Here is a 20,714-nt window from a genome sequence, read left to right as displayed (position 1 = left end):
CTCTCCTCACCTGGCAGGTTCACAATAAAGGACCGTGCGCTTTAGCAGAGGAAGGACCTATAACCACGTTACCAAGACAGACGGACGTAGTCCTACGTAATCTGAACAGGATTTGTTTTATAAAGCCAAGCAAAAATGTGCATTTCCTGCACAACTTTCCTACCGTGGATTAAAAATAACTCTACTTCTTTTAGCTGTCAGTAAATCTATTCTGACACTCTAGGTTGTTACTTAGAGTTGCACCATTTTTCGTGTCCATCTTTAAAGCAAGGTCTGGATCAGTTAAGGACCAAATCTCAGTCCTTAGCTGAAGCTCTCAGGTTTACTTGTTTTGGGAAAAAAGAGGCAAATAGACTTGTAGCTCACAGGTCACAAAGTGCACATTTCCCCCAATAATTTATTTGTTCACTTAGCAATATTTCATGTACATTCAGTTTTGTTCAAGAAAATGACCAGCATGACTGTTCGAACATGTCGCATGATAACCAACGGGCCTTTAAAAACAGCACACAGAGAATTCAATGGCATCAGATACCAGGTTCCGAAAACGCAGTGCCCATTTCAAGAAATGCCTTTAAAAACCACTGGCAGCCAAATTTGTCCAACATGCAGACAGAAGCAAAATAAAGCAGTTTTGCAACCAAAGGCCAGCAAAGCAAATAAAAGCCCGAACCGGCTTGTGTACAATTCCCACAGTCGTTATGTCGGGAAGTAGAACTGAGTATTCAGCGATATTCTGCAAGGTTTTGTACCACAAAACAATGATCATGAGCTGGATGGAATTGCCTTTTGAGTAGGAAACTGCTGAAATGCTGCATGGATTTGTTTTCTTACTGCAGAAAACAATTTGAAAGGGCCGAGCTTTTGCAGATCATAGAAGAAATTTGGATCGATACCAGCAGGTCTTGTCATTCAGCCCGAGACAATCAGGACTGGAAAATCAGCTTTGCTTTTCAGTATTAACACTGAGATGTTTTCAGCTCTGAAGAAGATCTTAATGTCATTGTGATGCTGAATGGGGATATTTCTCAGCCTGGCTTTTAGCTCAGTATAACAACCAATAATCTGCATTAACTAAATCTTCGAGCCCGTTGTGGAACTGAAAGATGTGTTATTTCTTATGTGATAGCTGCTTGCAATATGTACTTCTCTTTAGCAATTCATTTCCCCTTAGCTCACGCTTGCTATTCTCTGTCAGTATGAGAAATATGCAGCATGCTTGGTGTAGAAGGCATGACATTTCACTCACATCCCTAATACAAATGCTTAATCTCCTCCTGAGAAATAAATGATTCAATTACATTTATCAAGCTGGGTGGAAGATCTTTATTTTAATGCACCACAAGCTATCTCTGGAGCGCCTTGGATTTTCATAATACTGTCATATATTAAAGAGTCTGCTTGGGAACACTTTCAAAAAGGAGTTGATGATGGTTATGGATTAGCTCCCTTTTCCAGATGGAGAAAGTTTAGTTTACTTATGTGCAGTGATAGGAAAAGACAGGATTATTCTGGCCAGACAGTTTAACCTTCTCCCTGTCATAATTAGGGAAGAAACAGAATAAATATTGGATGGATTCTTTCATAGAAAATGCTGACTGACTCCTGGACTTCTTGGGAAGGAAATTAAAGGCTGATATGCTTGTGAGATTCTGCACAGCAGGTCACTGAGAGCAGGTACGAGGAATGCAGGGGGTTTTCAGCCTCGTCTTGCTTATCCAAACCATGTTAAGACAGGAAGGGGATGAGGGTATCTCTGAGTAGGATATGGAGTTAATCAACACAGGGAAGCTGAAGTCTTCCTTGAGTGAATCACCGATTCACTTTTTGCCTCAGTAGATTTATCTTAAAATGGAGTTCCTAATAAAAACCCAATTTGACATGAGCATTAGTTAGCACGTGGCCAACAGGCACACCAAAACTGAGCGGCTTCCACTTCAGTAAAGCAATAAGGTCTTTTTTAACCGACTTCGATCGGTATATGATGCTCCAGTCTGTCATTACCTTTCAGAAAATTGAACAAGTCAGGCAGGGAAATTTTGCAAGAAGACTGAAGAGGCTTTGTGAAATCCATTTGCTGAGCCTGATGAGGAGAAGAGCAAGAAATATTCTTAGCTTAATCTTTCCTCTTTTCAATGCCATGGATGTTCAGGACATTAGAGACTGGCAAAGGAAAATATTCTTTTACACAATGTATAATTTCTCCTTGGACTTGGCAGAGCAAAATTAAAGAAAAAAGAGGAGACATTTATTTGGATAATAGGCAGATCTTAAGTATTTGGATTTTGAATAACCTTACAGAGTACATGAAGCCTCAAAACCAGAAGACAGTAAATCTGAATGAACATTAACTGTGGAAACTGGAATACTGAACTTTCCTTGTCTGCGGGGAAGAGAGATGGGTGATCTGCTTGGCCTCAGCCCGTGAAAATGGGAAGTCATCTATGTGGTGCTAACACTATAGTGTCAGCTATACGTTGTCGTCTATATGGTGCTGACACCTCCCAGCTCTTTGCAGCAGGGGCTCAAGATGGAAATCTTGGCTGAAAACACAGAACAGAGGGGACAGTGGGATGTCATCCCCGTCCCTCAAGCATTCCCATCAGGACACATCAGTGGGCAGGTCAGTGTGGGCCAGGGGATGTGGCTTGGAGGGGAAAATCACAGCGCTCCACTGTGCTCTTGCTCCAGTCTGGGGAACAAAAGAGCGTCTGCTCTCTTCTGTGCCCCTGCGGTATTTCACATGGCAGCGTCCTGGTCGCAGGAGTGTTTTACATGCCGTGATAGGGGGCAAGCCAGTGGGGAACCTCTTGTTCTGCTGGTGCTTTTTCGACAGACAAATACATTCAACCTCTGTGGCTGCAGCTCTTTTACCACTGCCAAGTTCATTGAACTAACAGAAAAATATGGGCTGCTTAAATCTACACTCCTATTTTTTCCCTTTTTTTTTCTTACAGAAGTTCCTTCTATGGCTTCTGACTTTCATCAGCCCAAATGCTCATCAAGATGACGAGTGCCTCTGACCCTGCTTGCAGCAAGGGAACGGGGCAGTTTTCATGTAGAAATTCTCCGAGTGAGCCAAATAAATTGCGTGTGTGTTTTTGCTGGCGTGAGTGAGAGCAGCAGAGGGGCGGCTGGGACCAGGCTGGCCTGACGCTGAGCTCTGAGCGCTTCTGGACAGGGAGACAGGGGAAAAAGGGCGAAGACGAGACCAAGAATTCATCATTCCAATCTCCGTCTCTCCCAAGCAGGAGTGCTGTGCCACAGAGTTATTCTATCTATCCTTATTCTCATCTTACAGATTGATATCATACTGTTAAGTCAGAATTAAAGGACTAATTCACCTGTGTGTAGCTCCACAACCCCTCGCCCGACACCATGAGACCTCAACAAATCTAAAAGGACTGGAGAGAGCCTCTGTAAATCTCGCAGCTCCAAAGGAGAGGTGGCACAAATGACCTCATGAGTTATAAATAAGTATCCGAAGAAGGTTGGGCAGCAAGAGTGTGCAGTGAAGTTTTAAAATCTCAATAGTCTTGCTCGATTTAATGGGTGTTTTTCAAAATGTTTCAGAGTTCAGGTTCTGTTCAAATAAACGTCCCACGTATTCGAACCCCATGAGACTGAAACCTTGGCCACGAGTCTCATGTGACTTTCTTATGAGATTTCCAGCTTTTCTGCTTCTTGTCTTGGCTTGAAGTACCATGAGAATGTTTCTTTCATGGTATTTCAACACTTCTAGTTTCAAATTCTAGGCTTTTTGGAAAAACCCTAAGAAAAGCTTTAGGGGGTAGGCTGGGTTTCTTATTTAAACTAAAAATGGGACAATGCTACAGATCTGCTGTCCAGTAATGCGTGGTTTTTGGAAATAGATAAGGGGTTGGGCCCAGGGATTTGATTTGAATTCTCCTCTAATTTTAACCTGCTTAGGACATTCTGTATCTTATGCAGCATTCGTGTGGGAGAACAAATAACCATTTGCTTCAGCTGATGAGCTGAGCTGCTTTTCCAAGCACAACAACAGGTAGATGGTGCCATTCCCTGTGCAAAGCAATAGTATCGCAAGAAGGTCCAAGGATCAGACTTTACTTTTGCAGATTGTCTGATAATGTTGTAGCTGCAAATACGTTTGCGGGAGGAAAGAAATCTCACTCACTCATAAATAAAAGACACAGAAGACCGAAATTCTCTTGACATTGGGGACTTCCTACCAAGTGAGAGATGAATAAAGAATGATTCCTCGTCAATAATACCAAGGTGTCCTTTCAAGGCCCTATCCGTTAAAGCCAGCCTTATCTTAAGCCCTCTCCCTTTTCAGCCAGACCTGACATTGAGACATGAGCAAAGGCTTATGTGTTGTTTCAAGACGCCGCATTCTTACTTGGCAGGCTCAGGAAGAGTTATGTCAAGAGCTGCTTATTTCTAATATTGTACAGAGAATTCCTCCCACTATTTCTTCCAGATGCTGAGCAGCCCATTTATTTATTTATTTGGATTAGCTATATTAAAATATAACATGCTTCCAAATGCTTTTCTCCCAAATTCCCAAAGGGTGGCCCTTTCTCATGGGAGATGGATGTCCTGAAGTCATTTAATGTGCTAAACCCCCACTGCTCAAAATGAGGGTAAAGTTCCTGACAAATGGACCTCTTTGAGCCTTATTTGCTGACTTCTCTAGTTTTGAATTTAATCAGACCCGCATCAAAGTGCAGAGACCATCCAAGCAAACCCAGGACGCATGCAGGGTTTCATTTGGTTTTGTTTGGAGGTTTGGGGGGCTGGTTGTGCAAACAGAAGTTCTGGTTGGTCTCAGAAGCCGGGGGCAGTGCGGTGGGGTTTACTGAAATCCACAGCACAAAGGGGAGCTTAGAGTGACTCCAAGCGGGGCCAGAGCCGAGAGAGTGGTTTTGTTACGCCCTGTGAGCTGAAGTGGCTGCTTTTCCAGACACGTTGAGGACAAGCAGCCCTGTGGGCATTACAGAAGAACAAATCCCCACCCAGTGCAGCCCAGGAACCAACGAGCCTGCCCAGCTGAAGATGCAAATCCAAAGAGCTGCCTGTTCCCTTCAACAAGGCGTGCAGGGCCTGACCAAGCCAGGAGCTGGACATGAGCAAAAGAGGCAAGACATGGTAGGAAAACATTCTTGTCCACTGTCCCTAAATGAAAAGTAAGTAGAGATCTGTAAACACTGTCCCAAGACCCCAACCTCCCAACCTGAGCTCTCCTGGACAGAATCACGAAATGGTTTTAAACGTGGAGCTGTCTGAAAGTGTCCATGCAGAAATCAGCATGGGGTCTATGCAGTTTGCACTTTCCCCCTCCGTTTCACCTAAATTAGAACAGTAGGAACTTTGAAACAGGGGAATGCAGTGAGAAATAGAGCCTGTAACTGTCAGGCTAATGACTTGCAGAGGCCAGTTTCTTGGAAGACCATCGGGTGCTCACCATCCACTGACGCCATTCACTGTCTTTAAGGGGCTTTGTTCAGGCTACCAGCACTCAGAGACATCCCAACTCCAAAGCTTGGCCCTGTTGGACACTACTCTGTTTCACCCAGATCCCTTCAACTGTTGTAGCATCTTGTCCTACTTCCCAATCAAAGGAGCAAGATCCCGTTAGCAGAGCCACGAGCTGGCCAGCTGGACACGTTCGGTCCTTTAGACGTCCTCCCCGCTTTCACTGAGGGAGATGGTGTGGATTTTAATTGTTGGCACTTTACAGTTTTCATGGCCACGGTTCCCCGAAGTGCCTGCACAGCAGCATTCCTGGAGGAAACCTTTACTTTTCACTTTGGCAGCAGTACAGTCTTTAGAAACGGCGGTTTTGGCAGGCATGCTTTGCACGGCGGAGAAGATCTTCCATTCGCACACCCCGTCCGACTTGGAAATCTTATAGAAGGTTTCTCCCGAGCCGACGGGGATCCGGACGACGCCTCTGCTGCTCTCCGTGCTTGGGCTGGCGGGATGGTTGAGGTTGAAACTTGGGGACTGCTTCTTCGCCGCTTGCTTCCTTGGGAGGCACTGCACTCTCAGGACGTTTTGGAACGCTTTCTTGAACTCTTGACTCGAGCACGGATAGATTATGGGGTTGATGCAGCTGTTTAGGTATCCAAGCCAAAATGTTATTTTAAAAAGTGTGTCCGGGGGTTTGACTGCAGGAAAGAAAGAACCTAAAATGGAAAATACACAGAGTGTTAAGGCAGGGGCAGTGAGAAATTGCAGGTAACCAAAGAGACTTAAACACTGGGAAAAATAAATAAGAATCTGTTCTGTCTTGGAGAATTTATGACTCAAAGCCCAATTCCTGTAGGAACAAGTCTTGCAGAATATACGGTGTTGTAGGATTACATGGGTGTTCTATCAGAGGTGGATTCAAGGCATCTACTTTATTACACAAGTGTTGTATTCTCATTTACAGCCAGAGAGGCGACCATAGGACTGGTATCAAGTGGGAGAGGCAAATTGCCTCCAGGACTTCCAATTCAAGATTAGGGAGCCAAAGAACAGCTGTATCTAGGAGGTCATCAAAAGGGTTTCAAATGGCAAGAAAATTACACCATTTCAGAAATCCAAGTGAAAAGCAGGATTACTGAGTTGACTGTGTTCCAGCTAAAAGTCGTAAAAGTGATAAAGTATCGGGTGCTCATTTTGCCTTGAATCCTTTAGAAGATCTAACTTTCTACGTGTTCTGTCTCATAGAATGCATCTAAGGTTCCTTCTTATGTGAATGAACACTGGGGAGAGTCTCACATGCAACCATTATATATATATACACATATATATATAAACTGATATACAGTTGCAAGCTTACCCCCCCAGAAATGATTCCCAGAGCAAGAACTTAGACGGCTCCTTAGTAAGGCAAGTCCTATGGGACTTTTTATTCTGTAGAAGGCAGGATAATATTCAAAACATTTGAAATCTTTTGCTGAAGATAATTCAGCATATCAGTGACAGGGCCATAAATTGTGCATTTATTAGTACAGTCAACTACAAGTGACCACGAGAATTGAAAATTAAATAGCGTTACTAATATCCTTCTGAAAAATAGATTATGGTATGTGATAACATAGGATGTAATTATGAGTTATCTGCTGATTTATAATCTTGGCAACATGGTTCCTAATGCCAAACCTTTGGGTTTTTAACTGCGTCTTGATCTCCTTACTGCTTTTATAAGCAAGTTTTAAACTGATTTGAATAGGATGTCAGTAAATGCTGAAGAGATTTACTCATGGAGACGTTTATTATGAAACTACAGATACCTATTTAAGATGTCAAGGAGTCAACACTGCTGCTTATGGAGAATTGGTTAGAAATCTGTTGTTTTTCTTGAATGACACTGGAAAGTGGCCATTGTAACAAGATCCCCTCATTCTCTTATTTGGCGCTTCTCTTTGCTTAAAAATCAAACCAATATTGTCTCAATGTGAATGAAATAGAAACCTAAAGTCTGTGTGATGCTGGGGTGGGCATGAGTGACAACAGCAATTCTAAGACCAATTAGCCTAGAACCAGAGAAAGAGAAACATATTTTCTGTATCCTGTGAAGGCAAAAGGCTGTTTCTTGCCCCCTTTAAACAAAAGAAAAGTGTTTCTATCAGACCAGCATCAGTAATTAGTTTGGGCACAGGAAGAAAAATGATTTCCCAGAGAACATAATTGGCTTGTTTTGGGCTCTACAGTTGGGTTTGTAATAAACAGAACTTTCAGCGCTGACAAATGCTCGTCTTCCTGCTTCAGCCCAGAAAAATCTGAAGCATCTGCCTGTTGAAAGAAACACTGTGGAGGCTTCGGGCATCAATATGTTCGTCATCCTCTGCATTTCAACTGCATCTGTGAGCAGCAACTCAGCTTCACAGGGATCGATCTGTTCCTTGCACCTCCCCTGACTTAGGAAAAGCTTAATAATGCAATCAGAGGGTGTTCTAATTTAATTCTGAGAGCTGCCGAACACCGCTTTGCATCTTTTTCTTCCTATCATCGTCAAACAAAGCTACAGCAAGTGCAGCAAATGCTTTCAGAAGCCAGAAAGAAATTCTCAGGGTGTTTTTGCCTGTGTGAGAACGTATCAAAATACGAACCAGAGACACAAATAGTGCAGGGTGATTAATGACCTGCTCATTCTGCTCAGCATGGGCTCTGCTGCGAAACACGGAGTGATGTGGCACCATTGAGTGGAGCCGATGGGCCCAGAGGATCCATCGGTGAAGAACTGGGAGGTGTGGAGGGTAAGAAGCCTCCCAGTTGTCTCAGGTTGGGGAGAGGTCCCCTAAGACACCCAAAGGTGGTGCGGAATGTGCAAAATGTGACGCAGGAGTTTGGTCTTCGTGTTGGAGCAGCTGAACCTCCCATTCCAACCCCAATCACAACCTGGTATCACAAACAGGTCTCGCTGCCTCCGGGATTTCTCCTCCATTGCTCCAAGCTACCCAGGTAGAGCAGCTTCACTACCAGCTCCAATATCAACCAGCTTTTAAGACCAAAAATGTTTTGCTAAAGAAAGCAAATGCTATTTTGCAGTTAAGCACGAGCGAGCTGGCATATCCACACAACTAAAATGTTTCTCAGCAAATTAATGCTGCTTTCCTTGAGTGAAAAACAACAAAACAACGTTCTCAAAGAACTTTCTGGCTGAAGTCGTTGGCAGATGAAAAATAAAGAAAGGCTTCTAAATGCTCAAATCACTCTCCATTTTTTCTCTATTTCCTCATTTAATTGCAGCGTATCTAATGCTTTCCCATTTAGTGTTGAGACAAAAGGTGAAACAAATCTCAGTTTGGGGAATCAGCTGTGAGGCTGAGTGTAAAAATGGGTAAACAATAACAATTCCTGTTTGCTGCAACTTCTGGCTGGCTCTGAACGGAATGCTCGTGCCTTGCCAAAGCCTGTTAAAAATAGAAGATAGCCAGTGCCAGAGTCTGCCTCTTGCTCTTTCTTTGGGGTGGGGATCTGCATGCTAATTTATTAATGTAACCTTTTTTGGTTCATCAGTGTAGAGCCTCATTGCCTTGGAACAACTCACAGGGAAAAGAAAATGAAGGAGCTTTAACAGGCCACAAACTTCACGGTCTGGAGACCCCAACGTGTTGGCATTCACGTTTTCTTTCCAATGGTGGATACAGTGGTGCTAGTCAGTGATGTTGCATGAGTTTAAACCAGCTAAAGCGCTGCCTATAGGCTTTGCTATGACTATATGTTGTCCTGTGAATGGCACAGTCCAAACGTCAATAGGCAGCAATATTGCCTGTAGCATCTTGGGAGGGCTGAAGCTGGAACTGATGGTCAATGGGCACAACGTGTAACAGAGCAAGACGTAAAATCAAAGTAGAAGTAATTTGGACCCTCTTCGTACTTGTGCCGACAGCTTATTCAACTTCTATGGTGATATAAATCAAGACCTGCCACTGCTTGAGCCACTGGTTTATTGTGTAGGGTGCAGAAAGTGTTTGACCTGCCGCGTTTTCACTGTATAATGAACGAAATCCTTCCGCATGTTGCAAGCGCCTGGTTACCTCTGTATTCACAAACCTTTCCTCATCTTTTCTTCTACCTGAGCACCTGGCAAAAGGGGAAAAATGTCATATTCTCCAGGTCTCTGGGGAAGCGTGTCTCTCCCCACAGAATACTAAGAATTGATTCTTTTCTTCCAGGCCTTTAATATTCAGTGCTGCTGCTGGCATGATTAATATCAGGAGTTGATGTATCTGGTAGCGAGCGGGAGGAATTTTCAAACAGTGCTGCTAAGGCGGTGATAAAGTGTTTTCTTGAGTGTGCTGAACCATTGAAGCAGGCAGTGCCTGGCAGCTCAACCCATGAGTTCAAATAGAAATAAAACATAGGCGTTAAAGCAAAACCAAAAAACCCAATGACTGTAATTAACCATGAGAATAAAACAACAACCAGAGTGGTGAAGTTACTCTTTAAAGTAAAGACTCTCTTTCCTACATAGCAGCGTGGCAGCTGCCAATTAGTCCATTTGGATTTGGACACTTGTCTAGTAGCAAGCGGGACTGGGAAAACAATTATTGCGGCACCTAAATCTCCATGGCGAGCTTTTCTAATCCTCTCATTCTAGGCTAGATGTAATCATCGATTAATAAAGTGCTGCCATCCAGGTATCCTCTGATAGAGTTGGACAGTGGAAAGTTTTCTTACTTAAAACTAATTCTCTATTCTATTCACAAGCCTAAATGTCTTCCCCAGTATATTGTCAAGAATAAAATGGTCAACAGTGGCAAAACGGATGACAGTTTAGAGGCCTCATCTTCCATCCTCTCCTGCAGCCTGTGCTGAAGAATAGGAAAGAAGAATGCAACTGATCTTTTAATGCCTTTGAATTGTAGATCGACTAAACGATGCTTGAGTTCCTGCTACATTTTCAAAGCGTTGAGGGCTCTCAGTGTCAATAGCACCATTCAGTTGCTTGTTGTATGGAAATTAAAGAAAATAAAATGCACTATTAGCCTCCTGAGATCCTTTTCCATTAGGTATTTCATCTCTTCCCCCTGAAAAGATCAGGGTTGCATTCTCTTCCCTCATCATTTATTTCCCTGTTTGTCAACTCGAGGTTTCTTCGGATCCGAGAGGCACGTTTTCCATGGGCCTCCTGGTGAGTAAGTGCCAATTCAGTCACAAAGATGTAATTTGACTGCGTCATTTGTCAGAAGTTACAGAGCTGCTTGATTATAGGTTGTTTAAACACCAGCGCTGATGTCGTGTGCAGTTTCCCAGATGGACAGACTGCAAAAACTTGTGTTACTTGTTTACTCTGTATCATCTCTGTCAGCACCATGGGAGCATGACCCCATACATTATGACCCCTGGACCTATAATGGCATCAAAATCCATCTTGGCTACTAAATGTTGCAGCTACTTTTCTTCCCTTTTTATTTTCTGTGTTACAGATTCCACTGGGAAGGCGACAGCAGTGCTTGTGCACCTTGTGAGCGACAACAAAATGGTATTTGTTAGTGTTATTTTATATCATGTTATCAGGGCTTGAGGTGTCCTAGGGAACCACAAGCACCTATTTTAAACCTTGCACAGGAATCAAACAAAAATCCTACCCTGTCTTGCCTCTGACATGTAGCAAACCCTCCTCTGGAATCACAGCAAACCAAAACCAGGGATAGTGATTTATGGGGAGGCAAAGCTTAAAACTCAAGTCCTGGGATCTGCCCGAAAGGGGTCAAACTAGAGGGCAGCAGCTATTCCAGAGCAATTGCCCTAAAAACGCGGAGGGGGAAGCACAGAGGAGCACTGATGAGCCCACACACATTCACTCCGTACAGGGGCAGCCCAGGCCTCTCGTGAGGCACTTTGCTCTACAAACATTGAGAAATGTGTCACAACTTGTGTTCCCAGGCTCAATTTTAGCTCTGAACTTTATTCCATAAGCCTGGCATTCTATACTGCATCTCCAGTCAAACACAAACCACCCCCTGGAAAGTATATTTATATATATATGTATATACATATAACTATATTTGTGTGTTGCTGCAGACATGCAACATCTGCACTCTGTACATATATGCTCTCCCAGCACATCTCACCCTGCTGCTCCTTATGGAAAGTTATGTTCTATGGGAACAAAAATGGGACCAAAGAACCCCTGAAGAGTAGGAAACACTTCTGGGTTTTGTGCTATCAGATTAATGCAACAATTCATAGATGTGAGGAAGGGTAAAGCCTGCAGCTGGCAAGTCTTGCACATTTACAGCTGTGCCTGTCCCAGGCCTGGAGTATTGTGGCTGATCCAGGGGGGAAAATGAGAGTGACTTTGTGCCTAGATATCCCTGACCTGTAATAAACAGACATAGAAAGAGGAGCGAGAGTTTGCTTCTCTTCACAAGGGCCTGAGTTCAGATCTCTGGGGCATCAGGAGGGTGCGGGTGTTGGGACACAGGTGAGAGGTGGAAAGGACAAGCAGCAGCGATGGGTCGGTCTGGGAACAGTGCTCTGATTACTTGGATTTTTTCAGACCTAATTTATGCTCTGTTTCATATTGTACCCACTTATGATGGATGATATTTCTGGCAAAGAGCAAACATCTCAGCAAGCAACTATTTCCAGATTCACTGTAGGCAGTTGCAGATTTAGAAAGCCGATAAAAACCCATGGGAAGGTAAACTGAGGTTTTGTTACCCATGTAAACTCAAATAATCACATAGTTTTACAAATCAACTTAATTGTCATTGAAACCCCAGCTTCCCTGCTGTTGCTGCAGTGGAATCATTCTGGATGGCGTTGCTCACATTTTTAAGATATTTGCTATTCATCCCGAAGCCCTCGCTCTTGGAGTCAAGCACTTAAAACCAAATCTTAGCTTTCCTTTAACCTTGTGACCTCCTCAGATATTGTATCAATGGCACAGACAGAAAAACGCCTTTGATTTTCCTGGTTTACCTCTAGTGAAAGCACAGCCGCTCCCTTTGGACTCCATTTAAAAAATAACCACAAAATACTAATTAGAAACCAGCTGCAGACAGGCAAATAGACAGGATTAGAGGATTCCCTTGGCAGTGTTTGTGTCAGTTCACAAGACTAATTTACTACTCCAAATACAAATACCCTCCAGCGTATCCTGTTTTCTGCTCTCCATCATGAGAATGACTGACAAATGCCAACATCCTTCCCCTCCCTTGCCCGGTTTAGTCGTCTGATTTTTGTCCCCTGTGTCATCCTGGCTCAGACTTTCCCTTTTTTCTTCTTTCTGCTTCTCAAATTAACATCTACAACCAGCCAGATTTAAGCCAGTTTGCTGTAGCACACTCTGTGCGTTTATTTGCTTCCAAGCTTTTGTTAAATCAATCCTAACTTAGGACCATTTTTGTCATACCCAAACCCTTTTTCTTTCTTTTTTTTTCCCCATCAGTTTTGTGCATGTTTCACCTCAAAATGATCTCCAAGCACTATCATCTATGTTGTTGAAAATAAATCTCCCGAAAGTTTCCCAGTACAGGAAGAGGCCTGCTCTGTCCTTTGGCACCGGTTTCCGAGGGGGCGTTGAGGGTGAGCTCACATCACCGTGGACTTGCACTCAATTGTCAGACTCCTCTAACTCTGATTATTTCTTTCTATATCTCCCCATATCCCTTTCTAGCAATCGCAAGAGGAAAGCAAAAACCAGAAATAGAAGAAACACGCTGTGTGGCAGATTGCGATTGCAAAGTGCCAGGGCCTAATGAGTCTTAATTACCCAATGAGCCTCACCTGTGGCTCCTACCCACAAACCCTCTGCTGTTTGGCCCAGGAGCTGCAGATAAACTCAGGCCCTTCTCTTTAATCCTCTTTGTGTGATGGAGGTAAGCTCAGGTTTGTTTTCTCCTGTCTCTGTGTTGTGTTTGTCTGGTGGTTATTGGATTGTCAGCTGAACCTGGTCCAGCTGCCACCTCCTAATTCTCTTGGCTAGATCATAGCTTTTAATTTGTTCAGCAAATCAGTGGGTTCTTGTTCATGTAAAAGAGCGCATGGGGCGTAATCCCCTGTTCGTGACACCTACTTTGCTCTCCTCCTAAGGATCTGAACTGCGTGCTTTAGCGCAGTTGTGTTTTGAGAAAGAAGCCAAACATGAGGTGACTCAAGTGTGAAGGTCAGCACTTAAAAGCTTTTAGAGCTGTTCTCACCGTGCAGTTAACACGAGAGCTTGTAAACTGGGCAAGTTCAAGGGATTCACAAGCAGTTGGTGATTAGGTGCCACGGAAGAAAAATAAGAAAGTAAATGATGTAACGTGTGTAGAAGATGATACATGGAGTAATATCCCTAAAGCGGCCAGAGACATCCTCTCGATTGAGAGAGGCAAGTAATCTGTTCAGAAGATTAACATTTCTTTCTGCTGAATATAACCCCTGTATGCTTCTAGAAAGGTTGATGCCTAGTGTAGAATAAGGAAAGTTTGGACACATGAACCCAAACTATTCAATGATTCTATCTGAAAATCTTCTGCTTGGGAAGGAAATGTAGAGAGCGAGGAGTGGATCCACTGGTCACCTCTGAAGAGGGCGAGGAAGTGCATGTAGAAATGAAAACCTGGCTTTTCGCAGGGGAATTCAGCTGTTTAACACAGTTCCATTTTACAGAAGCCTTGTGACGTGTAGGTTTGCACTCCAGCATGCAGAGGAAACCTGAATCTGAACATCATTTCTCTCTATGCAACAGGGTTATCGTTCCCTGGGTTACTCCACAAACGTCAAAGCCAAGCGAGAAGAAGGTGGATTGGACTTTTGGACTAAAAGGCTTTGCACAAACCCTTTGCCTGGCATGAAACCCATGAATTGAGAAGGTAAGAAAGACATCACTTACACAGGTTGCAACTGGCAACTTTACACATCAATTCCAATTAAGTTATTGTCTTATGGCAGGGATACTCAAACTGTTTCTCCAGTTATTTGCAGCAACATCTACTGATATGAGTATTGTGATTTCATGCCCTTCTTGATATCCTACTATCACTCTGGTCCTTCCCATACCTACACCCCAGAAGTTCCTATCCTCATTTCATCTGTTGTACGCTTTAACGAGCCTGGTGTTTCCTGTTTTCCATTAGTTCTTGGCTGGTAGAGCTGATGTTAATAGATGTGGGGATCTTGAAGGTGAAGCAGATCACAGTAAAATCAACTGAAGTTTTGGGAACTTCTGCTGCAGAGAGTGGCAACACCCACCAGCTGTCTGAAGTGGCTTGTGTAGCACATTTTCAGAATGGTCCTGCCTTCACTTGTCTGCAGAACAGCTCTGGAAATGGTTACTGCCTTTAGAAAGTGTTCTGCACGTAGGTCAGAGAGGTTCTCCTGCCCCTCTGCTCTGCCCTGGGGAGACCACACCTGGAATATTGTGTCCAGTTGTGGCCCCTCAGCTCCAGAAGGACAGGGAACTGCTGCAGAGAGTCCAGCGCAGGGCAACCAAGATGCTGAAGGGAGTGGAGCATCTCCCGTGTGAGGAAAGGCTGAGGGAGCTGGGGCTCTGGAGCTGGAGAAGAGGAGACTGAGGGGGGACCTCATTCATGTTTACAGAGATCTAAAGGGGCAGTGTCAGGAGGATGGAGCCAGGCTCTTCTCGGTGACAACCAGTGATAGGACAAGGGGCAATGGGTTCAAACTGGAACACAGGAGGTTCTGCTTAAATTTGAGAAGAAACTTGTTCGTGGTGAGGGTGTCAGAGCCTGGCCCAGGCTGCCCAGGGAGGTTGTGGAGTCTCCTTCTCTGCAGACATTCAAACCCGCCTGGACCCCTTCCTGTGGAACCTCAGCTGGGTGTTCCTGCTCCATGGGGGATTGCACTGGATGAGCTTTCCAGGGCCCTTCCAGCCCCTGACATTCTGTGAGTGCCATATGCAACCATCTCTGGGTGGGACAGTCGGCCTCAGGATGTGTTTCCTTGTGTTTTTTGGGCCACTTGTCTGTTTAATAGTTTTTTTTGTCTTGAAACAAAAGTAGCAAATAGGTTTTGAAAGGCTTATTAGATGCTTTAAAAATAACATAGTAACCCCACAAAGACAGCAAAACTAACCTCAAGAAACTTTCCTTCTAAGGGATCAAAGAAAGATGCAAAGCCAGCCTTGAGTCCAGAAAATTTCTCAAATCCAAAGCAAATTAATTAATAACAGCTCTGTGTGGGCAAGGCCGTTTGCAGATGAAAAGAAGTGTGTTTAGTGTGTCCTCGCAAACCCTTTTTGGGTATGTTTCAGACATCTTGGCAACCAGCATTCCAACATGCTGAGGTCCTGGACCGCACGAGCCAGACCTTGCAGGGCTCCTCCTCATCCAACACCGCATCCCTCACCCCAGCACTTCCCAGTATCCACCAGCACAAAACATTCTCTACTTTTGCTTTTTTCACATGGCAACTTTAGCGGTGACTTTTTGTGAAGCGACCTTGTAATCTGGGGAAATCCAGCAGAGGTTAATTGAAAAACGAACAGCTTTTATAAGCTTTGTGTCTAGGTAGGGCTGGTTTTTCTTAGTTGTACCCGTCGTTCTGCTACGAGCTAAAACTTGAACACAATCTTTATTTTTCCTATGCAGCATAAGCCGTTTCCATAAGAGAAGCTACTGAAATTGAACAAATCAGGGATTTAAGGTTGTGTGTTTCAAAAACTAATATTCAGTGCGGCTGGTGCAGAGCAAAGTTCAGTGTGATGTGCCACGTACCTCACCCTCAGCTCTAGCTGTGGAATTAGTATTCTGCTTTTAAGTCCTGAAATTGCACCAAAGGTGACTGAACAAGGTTTAATTAAAATTCTAATTACTTCTTTATATTTCACTGATAGCAAAGCAGAACAAATCCCTGGCTTTTCTCCCCGTTAGAATGACAACTGGTGAATAAATATTCATATTCAACGTGATGGTTGAAGCCAGTGTGTGACTTAGTGGGTTTCCATAAGAGATGCAAGCCAGAGAAGTATAAAATTAGTCTGAAGGATCCTCACTGCTGTCTCTTGACTGGTCATACAATTAATTAAAAAAATAAACCCATTTCATTTGGAATGTGCTACCTCATAGTGTGAATTTCCTGATAGAAAGCTGATTTTTTCCCTTATAGAGGGAATTATTAGGGGCTGAGCACTCCAGATCTGGCCATGGCTGCTTTGACCCACATGCATTTATATCTTGAGCTCTTATATATTTATATCACCTGAAGAACTGGTTGCAAACCTAGATATAAGCACACACACATCTAAAGATGTTGATTCTATAATAGAATTGGTGAGAAATAACAGTATTTTCTGTAGGGAAAGAAGAATACTCAAACCTGCCAATCATTTTCAGAATTTTATGCTTCTCTTTGAACCAAAGATGTTTCGTTTCATTGGAGACTGTCATTTTTTACACTCCCCACTTTGTGATGGTGAGTGTTTTGATGCTGACAGCTTTCCAATAGGAAATTATGCTCTCAGAGCTTTTCTATCAGCATCACTGTACACAAGCACAAGTATGGCCCTCTCTCCAGGGAAGGTGCTGAGAAAGGTTTTGCTTTACTTACCAAGAGGCATTACTACAAAAAATGGAAGCCAGCACAGAACGAAGCATCCCACAACTATCCCCAGGGTCTTGGCCGCTTTCTTTTCCCTGGAGAACTTGAGGAGACGCACTGAGAAATGATGTTTGCTCTTGGGGTTGGACGCCGACCCACTCGCTCCGGGAGCGTTTTTGCGATGGATCCGTAGGGTGACTTGTTCCGAATGAGATCTCTCCGTCTTCAGCCCGGAACTCAGACCTTTGTTTTCCCTTTTGGCCACCACGTACACCCGGCAATACATCACCAAGATAATGGTCAGGGGGAGGTAGAAGGAGCCCAGGGCGGAGAACAACACGTAGCCGGGCTCCTCGGTGATTTGACAGATGGTCTCATCTTCTGGCGCCGGTTCCTTCCAACCAAAAAGAGGCCCGATGGAGATCACCAGCGACAAAGCCCAAACGCACAGCAACGCCAGGAGGCCCCTCTTCTCCGTCACTATGCTCGGGTATCTCAGCGGGTAGCTCACCCCGATGTATCTGTCTATCGAGATGATGCACAGGCTCATGATGGACGCGGTGCAGCAAAGGACGTCAACCGCTGCCCAGATGTTGCAGAAGATCCTCCCAAAGGCCCAGTAGCCCAAAATCTCCATAGTAGCTGAGAAGGGCAGAACAGTGGAAGTCAAGAGGAGGTCAGCTACAGCCAGGTTAATTATATAATAGTGGGTAACGCTCTGGAGATGTCTGTGGCAGGCTACGGAGAGGATAACCAGAATATTCCCCAAAACCCCAAAAACTATCAGCCCCCCTAGAATAACCCCCAGTAAAATGGCTTTGGAAATGTTCACAGGCCCCACGGAGTGGGTGCAGTTGGAGCAGTCGGAGGAGTTTCCAGGGAGGAAAGCCATGGCGAGGAGCTGAGGAAGTTCATGCGCGGCTCTTGTGCTTCGCTCCCTTTTCAGGTAGAAAGAGTGGTGAGATCAGTTCTCAGAAGGTTCTACTGGCAACATTTGCCTGGCTTTGCTGGGGAAAAGAGTTTTTAAGAACGTCTTAGAAGTGCAGCACCAGCAACAATGGGAAGGATCTAGAAACATATTAGAAAATCTGCCTTTCTCCCCAAGTTTTTCCTGTTATAGCGCAGTTAACCACCGCCATTTCTGAGACAGATTTGACTCCTTTTGCATTTTTTTGGGTGCAGAAGTGAGGCTACACAAAACTGAGGCCACTTATCCTACTTGGCAGGATTACATGATGAGAAGTAAAGGAACTGTAGGTTAAAATCATTTCTGCCTTTTTGGCAAGATTCGAGATTTAAATTAAAAAACATATATATATATATTCCAAAGGGTCTCAAATTTAGGTTTCTTCCAAGAGGAAATCACTGCTGCTTTTAATTACCTTGTGTTAGTCCTGACTGTGCCTTATAACTGTCTTAGGAACCTGACAAGGTAGAGGCGGCTGCTGCTGTGTCTGCTCGGCAATGTCACTTGAGGCTCTGAAGTGTCAATTAAAGCTTCTCCATCTATTTTCTAACATCCAGCTGTGGAGCAGTTGTCACTCGGGCTCTTGGACTGCGAATTCAAGTTGGTTTACATCAACTTCTGGCTCGTTCTGAAGGGGAGAATGAGGTTTGCCGTGTCAATGCTGCACGTTGTTGAGCTCTTTGGAGATCGTCACCCCCCTGAAGGAGACAAAGACACAAACAATATGATTCCTAGAAGCAACGTTCACTTACTGCCATGGTTCCCATATAAGAATAGAGCAGGAGGCTATTTTAGGGAGCCTTCCTCAGGCTGGCTGCAGCCGGTGGAACCAACATTTTTCAGCTCAGTATTGTTTAACAACAACTAAGATACCAACGTGGGTTTTGTTGCCTGACTTCTCTCGCCGTGTTCTCAGCAGCCCGCTCTCCTTTAGGGACAGCAATCAAACCCAATCAGCCATCCACCTGCTGAGACCAGTTCTAGGAGAGATAGAAACCTGCGGGACGCAATTCAGGACTCCAAACTGCGAAGGAGATTTGTAAGTCCAGAATTTAGTCTAAGCTTTATTAAGTGACTCCTTCACCCACTAAACTTCCCGTTTGAGAAATCTATAGGGAAAAGCAATTCCTGCCAAGCGGAAGATGTTGCAAGGAACAAGTTTCCTACTGAGTGACACAAGGTTTCACAGTATTTGGAAGCCAAGCTCAGCCTTAGCTGACTAAATATGGAGAAAAGGTACATCAGATGGAAAAGTGAGGATAAGCCTGGGAACTGAGATATGGGGAGCACAAAGGGGAAAGCTACAAGTGTGCGCTGAAAACCTGACACCTAGATGTGGATATAGCGTTCGTATCCAAAATATTGATCAGAGCTATGAAGAATAACCACTGAGATTACTCCTGTTAAATCTGAGATAAGAGTCTCTAAGTGTCCTAACACGAGGTCTCTCAGATGGGTTCCTCAAGTCACACTTCACGCAGACACTGAGCAGCAAGAGCTGTCACACAGCTGATTCTCTACACTGAGTTTTCCCACAGACAAGTATGTTTAAAACTCCTCTTAATCTGAACCAGCCCCCAATGCCCGGTTCAAAAGCAGGGAGGCTGGGAGAGGGGACATAAAAAGGTATTACACTGTGGGAGTTCGCATTTTGTGCACTAAAACAAAACTGCGTCTTTATATTTTCTTTCCTGCAAGAGGGAACAAGTTGAAGAATAATTCCAAGAAAGAAAAGGACGGATTTTACTAAGCACACCAATGCAAAGTGACTGTAGCATCCAGCAGCTCTGTGGTCGTTAGAGAGTTGATGGTGGACTAGAACATAATAAATCATCAAACTTGATTTTTAAGCACATGATTCCCAGTCAGTCAAGCAGATGCAGCAGCAAAGACTGACAGATATTCACGCTCAAAACCAACCAGATAACCCTCAACCTGTGGAGAGAGCTGCTTTGGGGAAGAACACACCCCGGCCCCTTGTTTGCCCCAACCCTCGCTCACCTCTCCAGTCTCCAGAAGGCAGCACAGCTTCTCTGAGCATCTAGGAAGGCGATTCACAGCACAGCAGGCTCCGCTCTTCACGCAGAGACAGGACTCTGTGCCTGGAAATCCATGCTTTGCTCCCTTTATTTCCCCACTGGTGTTCTGGTGTCCCGCAGGGGCACTGGTTCCCTGTATCCCAGGGCTGGCGGGCTGGGCTCCAGCACGTCCCCAGTTGCAGAGCTCAGCTCCACGCTGTCAAGGAGCAGCAGTAACTTTCCTGCTCTGCTGATGTAGCAGGCAGTGTCCTTGCCATTACCGTAATCCTCTGCCAGTCCCGTATTGCTCAGAATGAAAGAGCACTCAATCTGATGACAAGTACTGTTTTCATGTCTTCTTTCTTTTCCCAGTTCCTGCAGAGATCAGAAAGTGGAAGCCAGCTAATAAGCTCTTGTTTATAGGCTAACAAGTAGTTCTTGAGATATAAAAAGAGAGTTGCCTGCCAGGCTAACTGAGCTTGAAGGAAATAACACGGGGAGACAGACACACTGACCGTGCGATCTGCAACAAAGTGCAGCACAACTACCCGGAGACGGGGGTTTAAATATTAAATACCTTGACCAGAAGGTGCTGTTAAGGTGAGGTTGGTTTTTCACATGGCTCTTTTAACAGTCACTGATGGTGAGCAGATGAATGTAAAAATGATGTCCTGAAGTGAAAGAACACGGGTTGGGCTTTTACAGCCAAGGAAAAGCAATTTCTACAGCCGCAGAGAAGCAGATGAACCATGCATCTG

General features: G+C 44.4%; 1 protein-coding gene across 2 annotated transcripts; it reads right to left on the bottom strand.

Moving 5' to 3' along the window:
* Positions 1–362: 362 nt before the first annotated feature.
* ADRA1A (adrenoceptor alpha 1A) lies at positions 363–20,190 on the bottom strand. Of its 2 annotated transcripts, XM_065856825.2 has the most exons (4): positions 19,940–20,190; positions 18,354–18,636; positions 16,981–17,613; positions 363–6,170 (listed from the first exon to the last, which is right to left on the bottom strand). In XM_065856825.2, the coding sequence occupies exons 3-4, from the start codon at positions 17,606–17,608 to the stop codon at positions 5,659–5,661; spliced, it is 1,140 nt and encodes a 379-aa protein (XP_065712897.1). In that variant the 5' UTR covers positions 17,609–17,613; positions 18,354–18,636; positions 19,940–20,190; the 3' UTR covers positions 363–5,658. The 2 variants fall into 2 exon arrangements, with proteins under 2 accessions (XP_065712897.1, XP_071655517.1); XM_071799416.1 differs by having other exon boundaries at positions 16,981–18,636.
* Between the last annotated feature and the right edge of the window lie 524 nt (positions 20,191–20,714).

Source organism: Patagioenas fasciata, chromosome 26, assembly GCF_037038585.1.
Source record: "Patagioenas fasciata isolate bPatFas1 chromosome 26, bPatFas1.hap1, whole genome shotgun sequence".
Classification (NCBI taxonomy): domain Eukaryota; kingdom Metazoa; phylum Chordata; class Aves; order Columbiformes; family Columbidae; genus Patagioenas; species Patagioenas fasciata.
Note: the sequence above shows the minus strand (reverse complement) of the source record. Positions and strands in the feature narration are given on the sequence as shown.